Raw genomic sequence first — 22,538 nt, forward strand, 5'->3', positions numbered from 1 at the left:
GGGCCCACCACCTTCGCGTTCTGTAAGCGTCACACGCACGAAGGCACAGTCGTCTCTCACCGTCGGGGCCGGCGCGCGCGATCTGTAAGGCAAAGAACGGTGGTGCGGGGCTGGGCCTTGAGTGACCAGGTGAGGAGGCGCCTGCTCCCCCCGGGCCCTGCGCGGCCCCGCCCGCCGAGCCGCTCTGCCCTGAGGGGTGGGGGCAGCGATGGCGGCGCGCGCCGGAGCACGGGCTCGGCGGTCCCTGAGGGGCGGCCCGGGCCTGGCCCTGCTCGCTAGGCTCGGGCGGGGGCGGTGACCTGATGGGCCTCTCTGACCTCCCAGCGACACAGGGGTGAAACCTGCCCCTCCCCGGGCAGCGCGTCCCGACCCCCCCCCCCCCCCCCGCATAGTGACATTTAACTAGATGAGCCCAGTGGGGTCCTGGCCTTGGGATCTAGAACATTTTCCTCTGTCCCGTCCCCGGGTGCTACGGGCCCAGCACGGGGCTTCTCGGTGCGAAGGGGTGTCTATTGGGGGGTGGGGGGGTGGATGCTCTCCGTGGTGCCTGCTGCAGTAAGGTCCACCCCTACGCAGGCGGTACCTGCCGTGATCTTTCCCCTAGTCAACTGCTGTTGGCATCTCATGGCACAGCCTTGCAGCTCAGTTAGGGATACCTGTACCCTGCTATAGCGCATTTCCCAAGGGGTGCGGTCATGTGCCTTCTGTGTGCCTCAGGTTAGGATGGCAGCCTCTGCCTTTCTTTGTAGATCATAGAACTTAAGGCCAGTTTCATTAGTGCTCATCCTTGTAGCACTAGTGACTGGCAAATTCTTATAGTTAATGTATTTGTTATGTAGCCTTTGGTGACTGTGGTGAATTTAGTGTTTTGCTGGTAGAAATGTTCATGGGGGAAAATGAAAGCATTGAAATATTCCTTTGAAGGTAGAGCTCTGTAGCACATTGAAAGGGAATCACACTAACTGTATTTCATCACCTACTCACAACGTGTGGATGCACAGAACAGCCAAATTCCCTAGCCAGTCAGAAATTCGGGTGGCACAAAGTGCAATGGGCTGTTGAGTGGTTTTTTATTTATTCTTTTTCTTCTCAGAGTCAGAAATCATCATGAGTCAGTTTAACTTTGGATCTGCTTCTGCTGGGGGAGGGTTCAACTTTGGCACTCCAAAGACAGCAGCCACCACAGCACCGACAGGCTATTCCTTCACACCTGGCAGTGGAACAGGATTCAGTTTTGGGACACCAACTCAGACCCCAGCAAGCACCCAGTCTACAGGTCTGTTCTCCCTGGCCACCCCTGCTACATCTGCACAGGCTTCTGGATTCAGTTTTGGATCACCAGCCACATCAACTGCAGCCCCAGCAGGAAATGTATTCTCGTTAGGGTAAGAACTAACTAGAGGAAGTATCTGTTCTTATCGTTCTTGTGAGTTGCCATCATTGAGTTGTCTTTTTCTGTAAATTTTTTAAAAATACATTGGGAGTGGAGAGAATCCAAGTGGAAAGCTAGCTGAAAGATTGAGTCTTGTGGGGGATTCAAAAGAAGGAAGATGGGGAAGATGTTTGACATATAGAAGGAAAGCGGCTGTCCCAGGCATACCAAGTGGTATGGAAAAGGTAGACTTTACTGAAAGGAGGTAATTAAAGAAGCCTCAAGGTAAGTGGAGTTAAGTCATGATGGGTTGTAATACAGTGTGTAGGAACTGAGCTATCTCTTTGAGATTAAATCCAATGCTCTACAAAGAAATCTGGTAAATGGCTGACCTTCCTGAAACTCTGCTTATCTAAAATGTTAAAGATAAGCTATAAAAAACTGCCTTTCAGCAGCTTGCTGGACTATATTATAAACATGGCAGTTCATCTTGCTATTCTTTTTCTGTCTAGGGGAAGTGTACCAAAGTTAAACTTGGGCAGCAGTGGCACCCCTCAGACTACAGGAATCACTGGGGGGTTTGGACTTGCTAACAGTACCGCCCTTACCAGCTCTATACCAAGCAGTGTGTCTTCAAGTCAAGTAGCAGCTCCTTCTGGCTTTGTTTTTGGCCCCACTACCACCACCACTGCTCAGGCTGGGACAACTGGAGGGTTCAACTTTGCCAGCAGCGGAACAGCTCAGACTGGAACCCCGAACTTTAATATCAGTTCTGTGGGAAATACAACTCAGCAAGTAGCACCTACAGGGTTAACCTTTGGAGCAGCCCCAGCTGCTGCCACCATTGCACCAACTACTGCACAACCAGCCACTGCCTTCAGTCTTGGGGGACAGTCCACAGGTGAGTATCAATCTTGAATCGGAAGCCCAAGTATTAGCAGTACAGTAACTCCTCACTTAACGTTGTAGTTATGTTCCTGAAAAATGCGACTTTAAGAGAAACGATGTTAAGCAAAACCAATTTCCCCATAAGATTTAATGTAAATGAGGAGGTTAGGTTCCAGGGAAACTTTTTTCACCAGACAAAAGACTATATATACGCACACACATACAAACAGTATAAGTTTTAAACAAACAATTTAATACTGGTACACAGTGATGATGATTGTGAAGCTTGGTTGAGGTGGAGGAGTCAGGGTGGGATATTTCACTTACTGCTAAATGTTGAACTAGCAATTGGCTGAGCCCTCAAGGGTTAACTCTCTCACTCTACAAGGCAGCAGGAATGGAGGGAGATATGTGCATTTCCTCTTTAAGTACACTGCCTTGTTAATTAGATCAGCTTGCTGAGACTGCAGCTGCTGCAAGCTCCCTCCTGAGCCCTGGTGTGTCCCCCCTGCTCTATGGAAGATGGGGTAAGCGGGGAGCAGGAGGGAGGGGGACACCCTGACATTAGCCCCCTCTTCCTTCCCTCCCCCCGCACAGCAAGCAGGAGTCTCAGGGAGCATACCCAAGGCAGAGGGCAGGAGCAGCACATGGCAGTGGGGGGAGGGACAGCTGAACTGCAGGCAGCTGCTGCACAGGGAACTTAGGGGAGCTGATAGGGGGGCTGCCGGTCCACCCTGGTTCCAAGCCCCCACCAGCCAGCTGCAATGGGCTGCTCTTCCTGCAAGCAGTAGACAAACCAGGCGGCTGCCAAACAACATTGGAAGGGAGCATTACACAACTTTAAATGAGCATGTTCCCTAATGACAGGTTTCAGAGTAGCAGCCGTGTTAGTCTGTATCCGCAAAAATAACAGGAGTACTTGTGGCACCTTAGAGACTAACAAATTTATTAGAGCATAAGCTTTCGTGGGCTACAACCCACTTCTTCGGATGCATATATCTTCCTATATGCATCCGAAGAAGTGGGTTGTAGCCCACGAAAGCTTATGCTCTAATAAATTTGTTAGTCTCTAAGGTGCCACAAGTACTCCTGTTATTTTCATGTTCCCTAACTGATCAGCAATGAAACAACATTAACTGGGACGACTTTAAGTGAGGAGTTACTGTACTATATTCATATTAAAGCTCCTCCAGTCAGCTGACTTCTGAAGCTATGTAAATGAAATGGTATTTACCTATTAAAAGTTCTAATAATGCAGGTGAATTGATCATTTGTTTGAGAAATGGACACTGAAGTCTGCTGTTTCAGTCTGGTGTGAAATAGAATTGGTGCTGTAGGTCACCATTTTTCAATATATTCCTGCCCAAAGTCGCCAGGTATCGGTAACAGTTTTTCATGTAGTCTTTAAGATGGCATCTCTATGGATGGTCTCAATAATGTGACAGAATTACAGAGTATACTTTGTACCCTAAATGTTGATAGTCAGGTTTATCTCTTTCTTGATGCCCACCAGATAATATGAAATTTAGAAAATACACACAGTAGAACCTTAGCAGAAGTGTTTTTGTTTGCTACTTCAGATTGCTATAATGGGAAGTGACAGAGTGTGAGCATGCACTGAGTCAACAAACTAGTTTGTGGCCTAGTTAGTCCAGCTTGGTTAATAGGCCACTGTCTCTTTTGTAGGCCATTTTGCAGAGGAAATTTATTTTTTCACAGCACTCCAATCTAAGGCCATAATGCTGGAATGAGTGGTCTGCAGGCTTCTCATTAAATCCGGGGCTACTGAATTACTCGTGTCTTGAGTATGAGCATCTAGATGCACACAGATGATGAGATGAAATAAGAGTTTAGAAAGAAACAGAACTGCAGAGATGACAGTGGGATCATCTGACCTTTATTTTGCAGGACTTGGAATGTCTTTACAATCACAGTTCCACAAACCTTTGTGGAAAGGGTTTGGTACCATAGTACTGTGACTGTTACAGATGACTATCTCTTGTTAGAACTGTGTTTTCCGTAAGTGCTGGGTTTCAACCTCAAAGGACTGAAATAATTCTGCCACATCCTGAGTGTCGGCAGCAAGTTGAAAATTGGTTGCATTTGTAAAATCAGTTCTCTTTAGAAATAAGATCTATATGTGGGTAAAAAGACCTTGCATTTATAGTCAGTTGCTCAATGGACTCTGTGCCAGGGGTTTGAAGCCACTACTGTATACTTCCCAGGCCATTAAGAATAGTTCCAGTACCTCGGACAGGGACAAAGTAGAAACAGCAAAAAGTCAAGTTTGACACATCAGCACGAAGTTACAGTGATGGTCTTTTAGACATTAAAAAGTGGGGGGGAAGTCTGTAGCCTGGGTGGGTGATGGTCAGCTGCAGTTAGTCTGCATTAGAGCAAATCCTACAAGTTGTTATGGACAGAATGTATTAGATCTAGTGAATCCCATTGACAGTGCTGGATCTAGGTCTGTCAGAGAGACATCGATATTAATCTGATAATAGATATTCTTAGCTCTACTCATTTGGATATTGTGGGTTTTTTCAGTCTCTCTCTCTGCAGTTGCAGGTATTTCAGAGTCTCTGCTTTAGAACTGTTTGCTCTTGTTTCATGTCTTTTTGTATTTCTTAATCCAGGTTTAAATTTTGGAATACTGGCCTCGACAGCAGCCACCTCTGCACCCACAGGAACATTGACAGCTACTACCATCCAGGGACCTAGTTTATCATTTGGAACCAAACTCGGAGGTAGGTGGTGACTGGGGCATGGTGACTGAAAGATGAGTCAGGGTGAAGGGGGTCTGACTACCCTGCTTGAAGTAATTCTGTTTGTTGGAGTGTGGAGAACAGATCAAAATAGGAGTGGAGTGGATGCGTTATACTTTGTCTTGCAGTGAATTTGCTCCTTGGTCAGATTCTGTAAGTTCTCTAAGCACCTTCTTATTTTACTGTACAGCTCAATTTTACTTTGTACAGAGTTTTGCGTATGAAAACTGTATTTCACAATTCTTTATGGGGTAAAATAAAACAGAAAGAGGAGTTTAAGGGTGATTGGGGGGGGGAAAGAGATACTTTAAAATTAAAGTTGAAAACAGAAGCTGCAGAGGAGAAGACTCTTGCATCAATAGAAGGAAGATTAGTGTAGATCAGGGATTCTCAAACTTCATTGTACCATAACCCCCTTCTGACAACAAAAATTACTACCTGACCCCAGGCGTGCCGTGGAGGGGGAGACTGAAGCCTGAGCCCCGGCGCCCTGGGCGTGGGGGCCAAAGCCCAAGGGTTTCAGTCTGGGGGGGGGGGCTTGTAACCTGAGCCCTGCCACTCAGGGCTTCAGCCTGGTGGGGCTTGGGCTTGGGCTTCAGCCCTGGGCCCCAGAGAGTCTAATGCCAGCCCTGGCGACCCCATTAAAATGGGGTCACGACCCACAGTTTGAGAACCGCTGGTGTAGATGAATGGAGAAAAGGTGTGTCAAAGAAAAGGTCCCATTCTCTTTGTTTATTCTGAGTGTGTGTCTTGAAGCTTCAGAGAAGGATATGTTTGTATGGGTTTTGGCTTTTTCTGTTCTAGGCTTGACTGCAACATCCACAGCTCCTACCACCACAGCTTCCCTTCTTGGTTCATCTGGGCCTACTTTGTTTGCATCCATAGCAAGTTCTTCAGCGCCAAACTCCTCTGCTGCCACAGGCCTCTCACGTAAGTCACAGAACATGTATCAGACAGTTTTCCTCACAGTCTATCCTCGTATTGGCAAGTAGATGGTCAAGGAGTAGGTTGGCAGGTTCTGTCTGTGGTGATGGTGCTTTTTCACTAAAGTGGAGGAATCACGATAAGGTACAACAACAGTTATTTTGGTCTTTGATAGTGTCAGCTTGTCTTTGTCCGCTTCAAGGCAAAAATCTTGTCAGTGATGTATCCTGTTCATTGCATAGAAACTTTTGTCCAGAACATAATGCATGTGAGAAGAGTGGCAATTTTAACTAACTCTGATTTTTTGTGTGTCCATTGTCCTGATATTATCATCACAGCTGAACATGCCAGTGACTCTGATTACATGTGTTAAAGTCAGGCCTGATCTACACTACAGAGTTAGGTTGACATAAGGCCGCTTACATCGACCTAACTCTGTGAGTGTCTACATTAGTGTTGCTCCTGCTGATGTAAGTCACTCACTACACTGACTTAATAACTCCACCTCCCCAAGAGTTGTACCGCTTAGGTTTGTATAGTTAGGTTGATGCAGTGTCAGTATAGACACTGCATTGACTGTTATGGCTGTCAGTCCCTGGCGGCTGACAGCCCAGAGCTGTCAGTGCTCCACACTGTCAGTTAAATTGGTGGAAGCGCTCCTGGTGAGGACGTGCACTGCCGACAGCAGGAGGGGGGTTTGGACATGGAAAAATGTAATTTAATGACTACAGTGACTGTACAGCAATGTAACTTAAGTTGACTTAATTTTGTAGTGTAGATTTGCCCTCCCTGTGCTATTATCTCTGAGATAGTGTTGATGATGCTCAGGTCAGGTCTTCACATTCCATTTTCAAGTGAGGTGCTGGTTTGGGGAAGGGTGTGTGTGAATATTTGATGGTTTTAATATGCTGCATATCTAGGTAATTCCTTCGTGGTAGAAGATGTGCCAGCTACTTCATACCAGGAAATACTAACCCTCTTCTGACCACTGTAGGGTAGTTAATCTGACCCTGTGTCTAACTGCTCTCTCACTGTCCAACCCTATAAATGTGTTAACAGTCCTAGTCAACAATGGGGAAATAAACCTGATTACAAGAATTTTGCCACAAGGAGTGATTTCTGCTGTTAATATAGCTATTTGTGTAGAAAAACACCACTTTGTACCTAGCCAGAGAGATGTTTTAAAAGTCCTTTGGGGAAGTGAAAGTGTGGGTTTATTGCACTACAGTCCTTTTGGCTACTGGAGAATATCTTTTTTGATTGCCCATCTGTAACTTTTAGTAGCTTATGTATTTGCTGTATGAATAATGGAGAAAATCTGGTAAATTATTCTAAGTACTTGATGTAAAACATAGAATCATAGAAATGTAGGACTGGAAGTGACCTCAATAGGTTATCTAGTCCAGTCCCTTGCACTGTGGCAGGGCTAAGTATTAGACCATCCCTGACAGGTGTTTGTCCAACCTGTTCTTAAAAACCTCTAATGACAGAGATTCCACAGCTTCCCTAGGTAATTTTGTTTCAGTGCTTAACTACCCTTAAAATTAGGAAGTTTTCCATAATATCTAACCTAAATCTCCCTTGCTGCAATTTAAGCCCATTACTTCTTGTCCTGTCCTCAGTGGTTAAGGAGAACAATTTATCACCCTCCTCTTTATAACCATCTTTTATGCACTTGAATACTGTTATCATGTCTCCTCTGTCTGCTCTTTTCCAGACTAAACAAACCCTTTTTTTCCCCTCAATCTTTCCTCTTAGTTCTTATTTTCAAGACCTTTAATCACTTTTGTTGCTCTCCTCTGCACTTTCTCCAATTTATCCACACCTTTCCTGAAGTGTGATACCGAGAACTGGACACAGTACTCCAGCTGAGGCCTTACTAGTGTTGAGTAGAGTAGAAGAATTACTCCTTGTGTCTTGCTTACAACACTCCTGATAATACATCCCAGAATGATGTTTGATTTTTTTGCAACAGTATTACATGTAGTTAAGATCTTGAAGCTTCAGGATAAGGTGGTTCTTGGTCTAATCAGCTGTGATTCAAGCTCTCCAGAATGCCCACTTTCTTTGCCCCTACCCTTGCAAAGAGCCTGGAGGAGGGCTTTTGGCTTGCTCATGACAATCAGGTGTCCTCTTCTTTTTTAGATAAAGGCCTGTACCTTGGCTGCACTGTTTGTGGAGGGTTTTTTTCATAGATGACACTTTCTTTACTCTAGTAATTTTGTTTTGAATATTATTCAGCTGTTTCAGGTGTTAGGACATAAAAGCAGAAAGTTGGGTCCATCATTAAATACGTACGCTACATAACTTCAGGATCACCTTCATTTTCTGTATAAGAGAGAAACAGTGCAGTTTACCAGAGAGAGCATGCAAAACTGAGCCACCTGAAGTAAGAAATAGCAGCTCACTTGCATTAGAAGAAACCAGACAGTATTTTGAGATCTTTAGGCTGTGTTCATAGGAACACAGCCTAGCCAGATCACTCCAACCAAATTACATTACATGTTGCAAAAACTCAGTGAGAATGGAGTCAATCATGCACCTCGTGGGGACCAAACTTGTCCCTGGTGTAACTCCATTGAAGTTAGTGGAGTTCTACCAGAAATGAATTTGGCTTACTGCCTTCATTCTGCTTATGTTTTGGCATCCCTTTTCCAAAGTGTATCTCTGTGGGGCTTAGTAAATTTGGCAAGATAGTCTTCTGAGGTTAGCCATATCCAGGATGCTGTATTTGATTCAGTGGATTGTTTCCGTAATGAGTTACTCGCAATCCTCACTCTCATTTAGCCTCTGAGTACTTATAGTTCCAGGATTGTGTTCCCAAGCTACCTTGAGCCTGGTGTTTGGGTCCTATTGCCTGTTCTAGCAATTTGTATCAGTTGAATGTTGCATGTTTCAAATTATCCAAATATAATAGTTAGTAGCTTTGCAGCTGAATTGAGAAGAACTCTTAAAACAGCTGTGAGGCCTTCTGTATGTATCCATTGTTTCAACCTGCCATTCTTCACCTAGGTGCCTGGATGTTCCCTCAGCCTACTTAGTTATTGGTTCATTGCTAGTACAGATAAAACAGGGACCAGAGCACAGTAACTTTCTAAAGGGGATCCCAGTCCAGTGGGACACACAGGAAACTGTGTTATTCTCTTCTGTTTACAGTTGGTGGCACCTCAACTGCAGCAACCAGTCTGGGTACTCTTGGATTTGGATTAAAGGTCCCTGGAACGACGACTGCTGCAACCATCACTACCACGAGTAAGGACTAGATTCTGAAAAGAATGAGAATGATCGTGCTGATAACACTATTGTATAGTCCCATGATTCTCAGTCTCTTTCTACCCAGGATCTGAAAACCATCCACTGTTTTGTGTTGTGATACATCTGGTCCCACAATTCTTTGTGGCCATTGTGGACTTGTGTTCACAGCAAGAAACCTCAGGTGGTCTTGGCTGGGGGCTGTAAGAGTTTGGCAGTCTGGTTTACAGGGTTGGTGAGGGGCTGCTGTTACTGGGGTAGCATCTCCCTCTCCAGCCACCAGCCTTCCTACACAGCAGGCATAGCATTGCTTCAAGAGGCTGTGGCTCTAGCTGCACATTGTGTAGGGATAGAGGGGAGGGAGAAATAGGGAGGACTGAGGAGCTGCAGTAGGATTAGTTGGGGTGACTAGGATGGGGTGGAAATAGGATAGAAAGGGAGCATCTAGCTTCTTCCCTGCCCTGGATCCTAGAGAATGCAGAATTTTGAAGCCTTTTGCCCACTTCCATCAACCAGTGGGTTGTTCACACTTCTAAGTTGCACCCGACTGGTTGAGAAGTCCTTGTCTAGACTTAATAATAGCACAGTACCAAGATCCAGGACCCAGCATCCTGTTCCTGACTCTGCCAGTCAGTTGCTTTGTGATCCTTGCCTGTCTGTCTTACTACTATTTTGCAAAAAGGAAAGCTATTCCCCAACAAGCATTGAGGCTTGTTTCCTTAAGGTTCATAAAGAGCTTTGAGATCCTGGGACAGAAGGTGCTGTATAACTGTCAAGTTTTATTAACAGATGTTCATCAGCATCATTAAAACATTTTTTAGTTCACCAGCTCTGCTTATAAGAAGTCCAGTTCCAAAGAAGAGTGGTGATGCAGCTCACAAATTGCATGCATTGGCAGAGCTATGTGTAGATTCAGTATTATAGTGGTTGGGGTCCTGCAGATCTGGGTTGAGAGAGATGCATTGAGAGAGAGTTTGCATTGTATCTTTCTCAATATTACCTGGTTAAATATGTGCTTTCAGTCCCTCATTTTAATAGAGCCACTTGGGTTGGAAGGGAACCTGGGGATCTTCAGTCCATCCCTGTCCATTGTAGCAAAATTGATTGATTTATTTATTCTTCTCTCTATATATCTATATAATTTGAAAACTAAGAGAAATAAGCCACCACTTGCTGCTTATACAGAATAGAGCTTTCTAAAGATCTCATAGCACCTTACAAAGGTGGATAAGTAGTGTTATCTACATCTTACAAATGGAGAAACTCAAGTGACGTGGCTAATCTAGATCACATAGTCAAGGTAATTTGTGAATAGAACTCATGTCTCCTAATTTCCAATCTTGCGTCCAATCTGCTAGATCACAGCTGACCTCTCCTCCTCTGTATTCATTCCTCTCCTTTTATGTGTGGTGTGACACTAAATCTTTCCTTGCAGGCACTTCTTCTGCCCCTAGCACAGGCTTTGCCTTGAATCTTAAACCACTGACCACCACTGGTACCATTGGTGCTGTGACTTCTACTGCTACTATAGCCACCACAACAACCAGGTGAGTCCTTTCAGCCAATTGAGTTACTGCCAAGTGTCCAGTAGCTGGGTACTGAGAGTGAGTGTTCAAATTCATGATGTAGTCAGTTTATTGGATTTTGAGTGGAGGAATCAGAATAGGCTACTCCAGACAAAGAGACTGTGGTGGGATTGGAATGCAGAAGTACAGTGAGTATCATAGATATACTATATCCTGGCAAGGATGTACTGTTGAGGTCTATTTGTAATTCAGTGTCGTGCGGTTAACACTAGCTGTGCTGTCAGCTTTATATCTTGTCATTTTTGAGCTTGTATTCATTCTAATGCTTAATGCTCTCTCAACTTCCCCAACCCCAGTGCTCCCCCAGTGATGACTTATGCTCAGCTGGAGAGTCTGATTAATAAATGGAGCCTAGAACTGGAGGACCAGGAGAAACATTTTCTTCATCAGGCTACACAGGTCAATGCCTGGGATCGGACACTGATTGAGAATGGAGAGAAGGTGAGATGGCATGCCTTATCAACCTGCTTTTCACATAGGGCCAGATTTTTAAAGGTATTTGAGTGTCCAGAGATACAAATAGGCACCCAGTGGGATTTTCAAAAGTACCTAGATGCCGAACTTCCATTGGTGGGTCTTTTGGGGGGAGGAGGAAATCCCACTAGGCACCTATCTGCTTCTTAGACAACTTTACAAATCTGGCCCAGCATGATTAAGAGTTGCCCAGGTAAGATGAGAAATCTTAGGCCAGCCTGTTGCCTAGGAGTTGGCTTTTGTGGCAATAACTCCAGTGCTAAATCTAAAATGTTCTCTATAAACATTTATACCACTATTTCGTCTTTCTGGTACACAGTTTTCATGGTGTTTTTTCTCAATCCACCCCTTTCCCTCTACCCCTACATCCTGACAGATGATTTCTGAATTCTATTGCTACAGTCTGTTAAATGCTATGTGTTCCTGTCTGGTTTTAGATTACTTCATTACACAGAGAAGTGGAGAAAGTGAAGCTGGATCAGAAGAGGTAAGAGAGACTGTGTGCTTTAGTGATGTGTTTTGTTTTCCTGGGATAGTGATCTTTCCATCTCCTTGCAGCCTTCCGATGATGAAGAGTTTATACACCACATATAACTCTGCCCTAAGTTGCTTTCAGTAGGACACTTGTTCATTTGCCTTTTTGCAGGTTGGATCAGGAACTTGATTTCATCCTGTCACAACAGAAGGAGCTGGAAGATTTGCTGATTCCTCTGGAGGAGTCTGTAAAGGAACAGAGTGGGACTATCTACTTGCAGCACGCAGATGAGGAGCGGGAGCGAACGTAAGGAAGTGATCCTAGTTAAGCACATGATAGGGCAGAGCTAATGTAGTAACATTTGAGGACAGGAAGAACTAAACTTGGACTACAGGGCATTCTAGGGGGTTGCTATAGGATGAGGAAACTAATAACAGCTTTTTCTGGAACATAGTCTTCCCAGTGGCTTGCATTTCCCATATTGGAAATGTAGATAGAGGAATGAGGAAGTAGAGCTGTCAGTATATTTTATTAGATAACATAAATGGAGTTATTTTGGGGGATGTGGACTTAAATAGCTATTTGAGGTCAGTCTATTAATTTTTGGAATGATCTCTCTAATACTACTGAAAGTGAAGTCCCATGGGTGCTGATTAGAGCCAGGGAAGCAGTGTGTGTGATTATTCAAGTCATGCAAGCATTTTAGGGCAAGGACTGGTGAATTCTAGTAAGGCAACCAGAGAGGGTGTCTGACTTGCCCAAGAGATGTCTTGCAGGATCAGGACCAGTTGGTTTGTTTTATTCCTCTGGTAGGGTGTGAGGAGAATATTCTGTTGAATCTTAGAAATGTCAAAGAGCATTGAAGACATCTCTGTTCCCAGTGTGTTCATGTCTCTCTCCTATGAAAGAATGTTGATGTTGCCTAGTTGGCGGGGCAAAATGTTCCTCCAGTGTACCTGGTATATCTGTTTGATTTGAAACATTCTGACCACATCTCCTCCTATGTGCTTTGCAGCTATAAATTGGCTGAAAACATAGATGCCCAGTTGAAGCGTATGGCACAGGATCTCAAAGACATCATTGAGCACCTGAACACATCTGGGGGCCCTGCCGATACCAGCGACCCAGTGAGTATGAGCCAAGTTCTCTTGTGAAGGTGGTAAAAATCTCTTGTGGGCCATTTAACTTGTGTAGTTCTGAATACTCTTCATGTCGTTTGTATTTTCAGGATTTGAAGAGGATTTTACAGCTTTTACTCCCTAGTTTTTTTTCTGTTGGCCAAACTCCTGTTCCAGCACAAGCCAATGTGGCTCCCTTATGCTTACTCTAGGGTCACATGAACATTATAAATGCTGCCAGCAGAGAGATTGCAAAACCTCCCCCCACAATCACTCACTTGTTGTTGTATTTATCTTTTATATACATATATTTTTGAAATCTGGAAGATATTTCCCACCATATTGTAGACTTTTGCAGACAGACCTATCAGATTTTGGGTGTGAACTTTGGATAGTCCTCTGTGTGCCACTTCAGCTGCCCCAAGGACAACAGGCCATCTCTTGCCTGAGTTTAGGACTAAATACCACAGATAGCTTGTCTGTAATCCTGCTTACTATTATGCTTCTTGTATATATTCCTTGTGACGGATCAGAATTCTCTTCTGTCTCATGTACATCTGTCATTGTTTCCATCTTCTGTTGTACTTTTCATCTTCTAATTCAGACCTGAATTCTCATCTTTCTCCTACATATCAACTTGATTTTAATCTCCATCATGGTTTTTGCCTGTAGGCTTGTCAGTGGAGAACTTCCCTTTTGCTGAACATTGCAGAGCAGGGAGCTTTCCCAGCCTCTTCTACACCACCTTGAGAGTAAACCTTTTATGGGTATGATGTATCTGATCTCTATTAGCCTAAGAAAGCCCAGGCCACAAGGATATTTTCCAAACCAGAGGTCCCCATACAGCTGTGATATGTGCTTCTTCTGTATCAGCTTCACCTGGGTGAAGTGACTGCTAGATTTGCTAAATGTATGGAGTACTTAGCCCTGACTGCTACAGCAAGCCCCGAGGACCAGGCTAGACTGGTGTCTAACTGGTATTTCTCTTACTGTTGTTCATTTCCACGTGTTACAATAGAATAACTCACGCCTAAAATCTTGCATCTGTTTCTCTCCAGCTCCAGCAGATCTGTAAAATTTTGAATGCACACATGGATTCATTGCAGTGGATTGACCAGAACTCGGGTAAGAACCTTAATGAAGCCTTTTTTTTTTTTTTTAAGTAAAAAAATGGACTGGCCAAAATGTCAGGTCTGAACTGCACTTAGGAAGGAAGATTGGATATCTTGAAGGAGGAGGGGAAGTGTAATCTCTTTCTGGCCTCTCTATTCAGTGCTTAGTGGAGGGACTGAAGGTTGAGAGATCAGCTAGACAGTGACAGGTACTGGTAGTGGACTGTGCAAAACAATCATTTGTTATGAAGTTAAAGTACTAAGTGCAATTCTGGTGTGTGTGTTTCTTGACCATAGATTACTTCAGAAAGATACATGAGGAGTCTTCCCCAAGTACCAGCCTATCATTTGGATTCCCCTCTCTCTTCATTTTCCATTAAAGCCCTATAGACTCAGTAGTTTCTGGATGAAGTTCCTGGCCATTTGCTAAATATGTTAGGAAAATCAGTGTTCTAAAACTATCAATAGAAAATGGCTTCCCTATTGATAGTCTGAGCATGGGCTTTTACAATGTTATCAGCCTTTTCTTTATGGAAAATGTCTTTTGAGGGTCACAAATGCCAGTTTTTAAAATGCTCTGGTCACCTCCATTGGCCTTCCTACCTCAGTATCTATCCTGTGGCCCCTCTCTCTCCCGAGTTTCAGCTCAGGAAGATTGCTCCTTATGCTGTTAGCTGAGGTCAAACGTTCGTTTGCTGCAGGTACAGTAACTCCATTTTCTGAGGGACACTGCAGAAGTTGCAGAGTAACTTTGAAAAGATAATACTGAACAGATGTTATGCTGGGTATTAGAAAGGAAGATTGCTCTTCAGGGACTGGGTTTTTTCACTAAAATATTGGGATGCTTCCAGGGTTTAATTGCTTTTTCTGAAGTTATTACACATAGTTTTCATGACCAGGAACCATCTGTCTCCCAGTAAAGGATCCTGAGTATTCTAGCTAGTTTGCAGCTCTCCTTAACTGAACCTAATTAGCGACAAGGGGACACTGTTGTTGGGTGATGTGGTGCTGCTCTTTCCAGGACTCAGGTACACTAGCTCTGCTGCACTCTCAACTCCTGCAAAGCTGTGAATGTCCCCAAACCCATGGTTTATATTCATCCCTTTTGAAAGAAGGCAAACTCCCTTGATTTAAATAGGTTTGTCTGATTATACCAGAGCCGTCTTCGGCTTCCAGGTTCCTAAAAGGTGTTAACTTCTCAGTACTCAGTGCTTGTCGTCATGATGAGATTTGACTGCTTCTGGGATGTCGCCTGTAGCAGCAGATCTGTGGGTCCAGTTGCAGTCCTCAATGTCAGTCTGGTGTAAAGCAGTTGCCTGTTTCTTTTGAAGATGATTATTAAAGGGGTTGCAATTTGTTCCATCAGCGTGAGAATTTTTCTTGTATTACAAATAGGACCCTACCAAATTCACGGTCCATTTTGGTCAATTTCACGGTCATAGGATTTTAAAAATAGTAAATTTCATTATTTCAGCTATTTAAATCTGAAATTTCATGGTGTTGTAATTGACCCGAAAAGGAGTGGGTGAGGTGGGGTGGGGGGGTTGTGGTATTGCTACCCTTACTTCTGCGCTGCTGCAGCCGGTGGCTCCCTTCAGAGCTGGGCAGCTGGAGAGCAGCGGCTGCTGGCCGGGATCCCAGCTTTGAAGGCAGAGCCACCGTCAGCAGCAGCGCAGAAGTAAGGGAGGCATGGTATGGTATTGTGCTAACCTTACTTCTGTGCTGCTGTTGGCGGGGCACAGCCTTCAGAGCTGGGTGCCGGCCAACAGCTGCCACTCTCCGGCCACCCAGCTCTGAAGGCAGCGCAGAAATAAGGGTGGCAATACCACGATCCCCCCTAAAATAACCTTGTGACTCCCCTGCAACTCCCTTTTGGGTCAGGACCCCCAATTTGAGAAACTCTGGTATCCCCCGTGAAATCTGTGTAGTCTAGGGTAAAAGCACATAAAAGGCCAGATTTCACGGTCCATGACGTGTTTTTCATGGCTGAATTTGGTAGGGTCCTAATTATAAATCATGGCTATTCAGCCAATTAATTAGATCACTAGATTAATTGAATAGTCCAATGTCTCTTTTTAGGGGATATGCAAGTTTCAAAGAGGAACCTGTCAACTTTAGTATGGTAGGGCAAGTCCCTCAAGCAGGGGAAGGAGCAGTTGATGTTACAAAATGTACTTTTTTCCCTAAATGATTCGTGTGCTTCCTTTGTTCCCTTGGGATGCTTAGCAAATGTAAGAGTTCCTGTTCTTATTTACATGTACCCCTCATGTGCCCCCCTTCTGCAACAGCCAGAATGGCTTGTCCCATTGGCAGGACTGGGAGAAGTGACACTTCCAAGATTATATTTTTCTTGATTTTAAAAATGTAAAACATAGAAACTGTTCACAAGTTTCTAAATCCCATTCCCTTAAAACACCTTCAGGGCCACCTCATAAAAGCAAAGTAGCTTTTCTAGATAATAATTGTAACATCTGTTATCTTAATGAGGGGTTTCTTAAGACTTATGTAACTTTAACATTTGCATCCAGAGAGCTGTATTAGCCCAGTAAATGTGTGGGGGGTTTAAAATGTGGAACAGACACCTAGTAGATTCCAAACTCTCACATTGCTGAGATCTGTAAACATACCTTTGGCTAATTTGCTTCTCATTTCCAATGAGTCCACTCCTTCTCGGCACACCATGGTACCCTAAGATGACAAGATCTTAGCTGGGGGAACACAGGTATAGTCTAGATGATCTTAAATCTCTCCTCTTGCCAAAAGAACTCCAAGGAATTTTACTTTCTTCTATTTCTCTTATTAAATGTTTGAGGGTTACCATAGCTGACTGGACACTGGTGAGAGCTCTGCTTTGTAATGGGAGTATTAAATTTTGAGATGGATATACTATATGTGTAGCTGATAGTGGGGCTAAAACTCGCAGTACAAAAAGAGTGCCCTGCATAATTTGGAGCTTTGAAAGGATATTTAAATTTGCAGAGTTATTTGTTCTTGAAAATATGGGCCACTGCATGTGTTTTAATGCTTCTAATGCACGTTAACTGCAAAGGGGAAGCTTGTTTGTCCAGGAGACAGAGCTTTCCTGGAGTCTGGCTTAAGATTGGAATGAACTCCTGCAGAGACTAAGTACCAACACAAAACGTGCTGCTTTCTGTTCCAAGTGCAAACTGTGTTTCAACCTGCCTTCATTAACAAAAACACATACATTTTAATGAACGTAAAATATGCTATATATAATAAACCCATATATAATTTTCCCTTTAAGAGGAAAGAAGAAAGAAAACATCCCAAATGCTAATCAGGTCACTTAATGTACTACTGGAAGAGTCTGGTATCACATGTTAGATGTATTACAAGAACTTAAATGGACTAGAATGTCTCCATACTACAGACCCATAGTGCAGCTTTATGATAAAGATTGGTGAAATTATTCTGCAGGAGTCATTTACAGGCTTTCAGAAAGAGTAGGCTTTTTCAGTGCAGTGCCTACAGCATACAGAACTATTGCAGTAATTTACTTATTTTATAGACAATAATTGAGAACAGATTATAGGTCATGAAGGGGGCAGAGTGGATAGTGTGTGTGTGCGCCCGTGCATGATTTGTGTATTTCCAAATATGGAGCCTGTTCCAGCTACTCATGTTCAGCAAGTGTTTAGTTTCTAACTTTGTAAAACTTTTGTTGAAAATGTAAATGAAATAACATAAATTAACGTAAACCAAATTGAAGTTGGGTCAGCAAGGAAGATTGGAGTGATGGCCAAAATGTCCTCTTGGGCTTGTCCACTTGTTTCTGGGTGTTGCTAGAGTTTCTGCCATCATAGCCATCCGATGAGCCTTTTGCAGTTCAGCAGTATCTCGTGCTGGGTTTTTCTCTCCCCTTCTGTTCCCAAACCTATCTTAACCATTGATCTTTACTCTTTCTGAGACACTCTTCTCTCCTCCAGACCTGTACTGCCTAGGGCTGTCTCTTATGATGTTCATGTGATCCTCGTGTGTATTATGTTTTTTCCCCTCTCCCCATAGCCCTGCTGCAGAGGAAGGTAGAGGAGGTGACGAAGGTTTGTGAGAGCCGCCGAAAGGAACAGGAACGCAGTTTTCGGATCACATTCGATTGAGTGATCCAAGAAATCTCTACTGTTGTAATATTCACTTGATAGCCATTTATGTAAAAACTTAGGAAAAATAGAGTAAAAATTGTGATATCACGTTGTTTTTTTGTTTCAATAAAATGCTTTTTCATGCCAAACCTCCTATTGTCTGCAATATCCACCTTACTGGAATTCACATTGACTCATACCATAGAGATTGCTTGGCGCTTCTTAGTTCTGCAGCATCTGTGTCCTTGTTCTGTGGTTTTTGTACATATGTTTCATGTATTTTACTCAGTTCTTGTTTGTTATCTTTAGAGTGTTTTAAACTACAGTGAAGTCACATGACTAACCTCTCCAGCTCAATTTTGCTTTAAAATTGGACTTATGATGAACTATATTAAGATCTAAACTTAGTATGTGCTATTAAAATAATTTTAAATAATTCAAGCAGTACATTTTGCTGCTGAAGTTTTAAAGGAAGTCAGATCATTGAACTGGTGGAAGTCACTGGCAAAGCACCAGGAACCAGTTTGTTGAAGTGCTAAACCAGCTTTTGAAAGCAATAGCCTCTTCTGCAGATGCAAAGAATATTTTCTTCATTTCAGTTTATTCAACTAGTTCAGTTCAGTGACTAGTTCATTAAATGTTAAGATGATTGGGAGTTGAAAAACAAAACAGGGAAGCTTGTTTTCTCTTCCAATCTGACAAGTATGAGTGGATGGTGACTAGAAACAACTAGTTCCATTCATTAAGTACAGATGATACTTCCTTTGTTTTAATAAATAAGTTTTAAATTCATCCAGCACATTTAAGCTTGCTTGTCTGTTTTTTATTTGGTTAAATAAAATTTTAAAATGCTGGGGGGGGGCATTTATAATTGAATTCCACATTCCATCCAAATAGAGCTTGACAAAAATCACAAGTGAAAAATTAATCTACTAAAGAAATACACTAGTCATCATTTTCTAACTGTAAATCTTAATCTTAATTTAAGATATAAAATTACTTAAATGTGTATAAATAGAGCATATCCTGCTGAGCAAAAAGTATCAGATTTCGTGTATAGGCTGTATTTTATTGCAAATCATGTTTTAATGGTTAGCCAACTAATAAGAATAAACCTTTCTTTAGCAAACTAACTAAAGTACAAATGCAAGACTGAAATCAGTCCATCCTAAATTGGGCCTGTTTCACGTCTGAAAACTTGGTCTGCATTCTGCTGTCTGCAGTAAGTTGGGTGCTCCCTTCCTGCTTGTACTCCACAAATCTTTTCTGAGATGTCATAACTTCGGCCAATCTCTTTTCTGATTCAAAGATGGTGTATCAGGTTACGGGGGAAAATGTTGTAGGTGTGTTGCTCCCTGATGCTAGAGAAACGAAGTGGGTGAGGTAATATCTTTTATTGGACCAGCTGATGTTGGTGAAAGAGACAAGCTTTCAAGTTATACAGAGCTCTTCAGGTCTTGGTGTAGCTCAAAAGCTCACCCACCTCTCTCCAGAGGAAAATGGACACTTCAGAAACACTTAACCCCAGATTCACAAAGGTATTTGACCAGTGGGAGTTAGGAACCTAAATACATTTGTGGATCTGGGCCTTATCTTCTAGCACTTGTAGTGTTCAACGAGCTCTTCTATACAATATATGGATTGTGAGGGTAAGTGGCAGTAGACCTCTATCTTTTATATGGTTTTAAACTGACTTTGTTATTTGTAGGAATGTGGTGAAACTGGATTGATCTTAATTTGTACAGTAATTTGCTGATGGAGAAGGAGCAGCTTCTCTACCCAGCTCTCTTTAACTCCAGTTCACTAAGTATACATGGATATCTCCAGACCAATGCTAATAAAATAGAGATGTTAATGCATGCTGCTCTTCTTCCTCACTTGGTTTGCCCCATCGCTCCAGTTGCCACCTGCGATATAGTAAGAGCCTAAGTCTCCTGATATTTACTGACTTTAACAGAGTTACTCTTGCCACTCACTAAGGTGAGGTCAGAATCAGGCCTTCAGTTCCTATACAAATACGTAATAAGGAACAGCCCCAGCCCCGAGGGGCTTACAGCCCTATTTGGATGAAGATTTAGTGTAATAAGGGGGCAGGGACTTGTCTGTGTTTGTACAGCACTTGGCCCGAGGGGGCCCTGATTGTGGTTGGTGCCTAGGACCCACCATAATGTGATGATTACTAGCAGGCCAGCCTGCATAGCAGAGCCATAGCTACGCTGGGGCTAGAGTGACCAGGTGTCTGGTTTTGGACTGGAACACTCGGTCGAAAAGGAATCCTGATGGCTCCGGTCAGCACCGCTGAATGTCCGGTTTGCGCTGCCGCAGTGGGGCTGGCAAGCTCCCTCCTTGCGCTGCGGCCCGTGTGGCTCCCGGGTCCAAAAGCAGCCAGCATGTCCAGCTCCTAGCCTTAAGGGCTGCTGGGGGGGGGGGGGGGGGGAGTGTCTGCGTGCTGCCCTGCTCACAGGCGCAGCTCCCATTGGCTGGGTCAGGGCGCAGGAGGAACTAGCGCCACTGGCAAGCGCTCAGCAGGTGCCTGTTGAGGTATTGTGTGGCGCGCGCTTCTCTTGTGGCTCACTCAAGCTGAGGCACGTGCCCTGCTGCGAACCGCAGTCTGTCACCCCATCACCAGCACCCAGGAGTTGTAGGTATGTGTATCCCCGTCTCCCAGTGCTAGGAGTGGGGCTGTATCCCCGTCCCCCGTCAGTGCATCTCTCCCCTGTCCCATTCCATCCTGCCCCCCACACCTACCCATCCTAGCCCTGTACCCCTTACAGTGTTCTCCCACCCATCCTCTCCATCTCCCAGAGCTGCCACCCCCATGTCCCTCACCCCCTGCAACCCTTTCACCATCATACCCTGCTGCACTCCCATTATGGCCCTATACACCACACATCCTCATGCACCTGTAGCTTTCTGCCTCCCCCTCCATCCACCCCACATCCCCTCCTCTCTCCTTCACTGCCCCCTCTCATCCCCACCCTGCTCTTATCCTTGGCCTCTTTCCCTCCCCATCCTCTCTCCTCTACCCCCTCCCTTCCCGGCTGGGTGATTTAGGTAGCCCCTGGAAAAGTGTATGAAAAAGTGTGTCTGTGTAGGCAAGTGTGTGTGCATACATGCATGGCAAGTGTGTCTTTGTGTAGAGAGGTGCATGTATTGCTGCATGTGTATATACCTGTGTGAATAAAATTTGTAGCCTAACTCTTTGACTTTTATTCCTTTTGCTGGCTTGGCACAAGAAAATAGATGGCATAAAATGTGTATTCATTTCAGAACAAGTTTTTAAAAGAGAAGGGAACTGTAAAAGAAACATATTATTTCTTAAACAGTGAATGTTGACTAGTAATTGCAGAAGAGCCAATGTATCATACATTTCTCCCCACCCCACCCTTGTCTAGCTACATTATAAACGCTTGCAGACTCTCTCTTTTTATGTGTATGTCTAGCACCTACCACCCTGGAGCCCTGATCTTATTTGGGGTTTCTAGGCACTAAACAACAATTGTAATAATAAATAATGTGGAAGTATATATGTTAGTGCATGCTGGAGATGTACACATGAATACATGTGTATCTGCATGTAGGTATGAGAATCTGTAGAAACTGATTTATTTTTATAGATATCTGGACAGATGTGCATTTCTGTGGTTGTGCTCTATGGATTTGTATTTGGGCTGTGGGAGTGAGCCTTTAATGGACCCACTGCAGCTGTGATAATGTGTGGTTCTAATTCCATACGTACAATTACAGTAACTTTAGTGAACCAAAACCACGGAGCTGGTTATGAAAAATGGGAAGAGGGAAGGGTAAAAAAAAAATCATGAAAACCTTAGTGAAATTTCTTTTTTTTAAATTACCCTTATTGACTATTGTGCTGCCAGCTCTAGCATCCTGTAACAAATAAAACGTGAATTTAGCATGATCCAGGTGCCAAAAAAACCCTAAGCCTGTTTGGGCCTTGCAGTGAAACTGAGCACGTAAGTGAGGGTGGGGGAGAGCAAGCGAGTGAGGGACAGGGGATGGAGGGGGCGGGGAGCAGGGGGTTGGACTAGATGACCTTCTGAGGTCCCTTCCAACCCTGATATTTTATGAGGGGCTCAGGAAGGGGCAGGGCAAGGGCGTTGGGGTTTTCTGGAATTAGAAAGTTGGCAACCCTAGCTGGGGCAAGGGGCTGTAGCTCATGTGCCCTGGTCTGTCTGACCCAGCTCGCTGTGACGAAACCTGGTGGGGTTCGGGTGCCTGGGAAGGGTGTGGTTAACAGAGGCCCCATAAGGCAGCCGCGCTCTGGCAGGCCCTTATGGGACTCCCCTGTCGGCTAGCAATGGGGGCATAGCTGAGTCTGGCTGTACTACAACAACCAGCAGCCCCTGGAGCCCGCCCCGCCCCGCCGCTCCACTCGGGCCCCGCCGCACGGTGCTCCTGGGAGTTGCAGTCCAGGCCTTGAGCTGGCTGGGGCAGGGGGAGTGAGAGGTGCT

At 44.2% G+C, this 22,538-nt stretch overlaps 1 protein-coding gene across 1 annotated transcript; it reads left to right on the forward strand.

The window, feature by feature from the left end:
* Positions 1-48: 48 nt before the first annotated feature.
* Positions 49-18,215, forward strand: NUP62CL (nucleoporin 62 C-terminal like). Its single transcript, XM_065410487.1, has 13 exons — positions 49-129; positions 1,094-1,385; positions 1,885-2,273; positions 4,897-5,007; positions 5,830-5,955; positions 9,106-9,201; positions 10,637-10,748; positions 11,084-11,228; positions 11,699-11,748; positions 11,908-12,042; positions 12,752-12,863; positions 13,913-13,979; positions 17,993-18,215. Exons 2-13 carry the CDS (start codon positions 1,108-1,110, stop codon positions 18,082-18,084), a joined length of 1,713 nt encoding a protein of 570 aa, XP_065266559.1. The 5' UTR covers positions 49-129; positions 1,094-1,107; the 3' UTR covers positions 18,085-18,215.
* The last annotated feature ends 4,323 nt before the right edge of the window (positions 18,216-22,538 follow it).

Source organism: Emys orbicularis, chromosome 9 (assembly GCF_028017835.1).
Source record: "Emys orbicularis isolate rEmyOrb1 chromosome 9, rEmyOrb1.hap1, whole genome shotgun sequence".
NCBI lineage: Eukaryota > Metazoa > Chordata > Testudines > Emydidae > Emys > Emys orbicularis.

Excerpts from the sequence above, each read along its gene's own strand:
- NUP62CL (XM_065410487.1), top strand. The coding sequence starts at position 1,108 with ATGAGTCAGTTTAACTTTGGATCTGCTTCTGCTGGGGGAGGGTTCAAC. Across the intron at positions 1,386-1,884 it reads GGAAATGTATTCTCGTTAGG|GGGAAGTGTACCAAAGTTAA; the intron begins GTAAGAACTAAC and ends TTTTCTGTCTAG. Across the intron at positions 12,864-13,912 it reads CTGCCGATACCAGCGACCCA|CTCCAGCAGATCTGTAAAAT; the intron begins GTGAGTATGAGC and ends GTTTCTCTCCAG.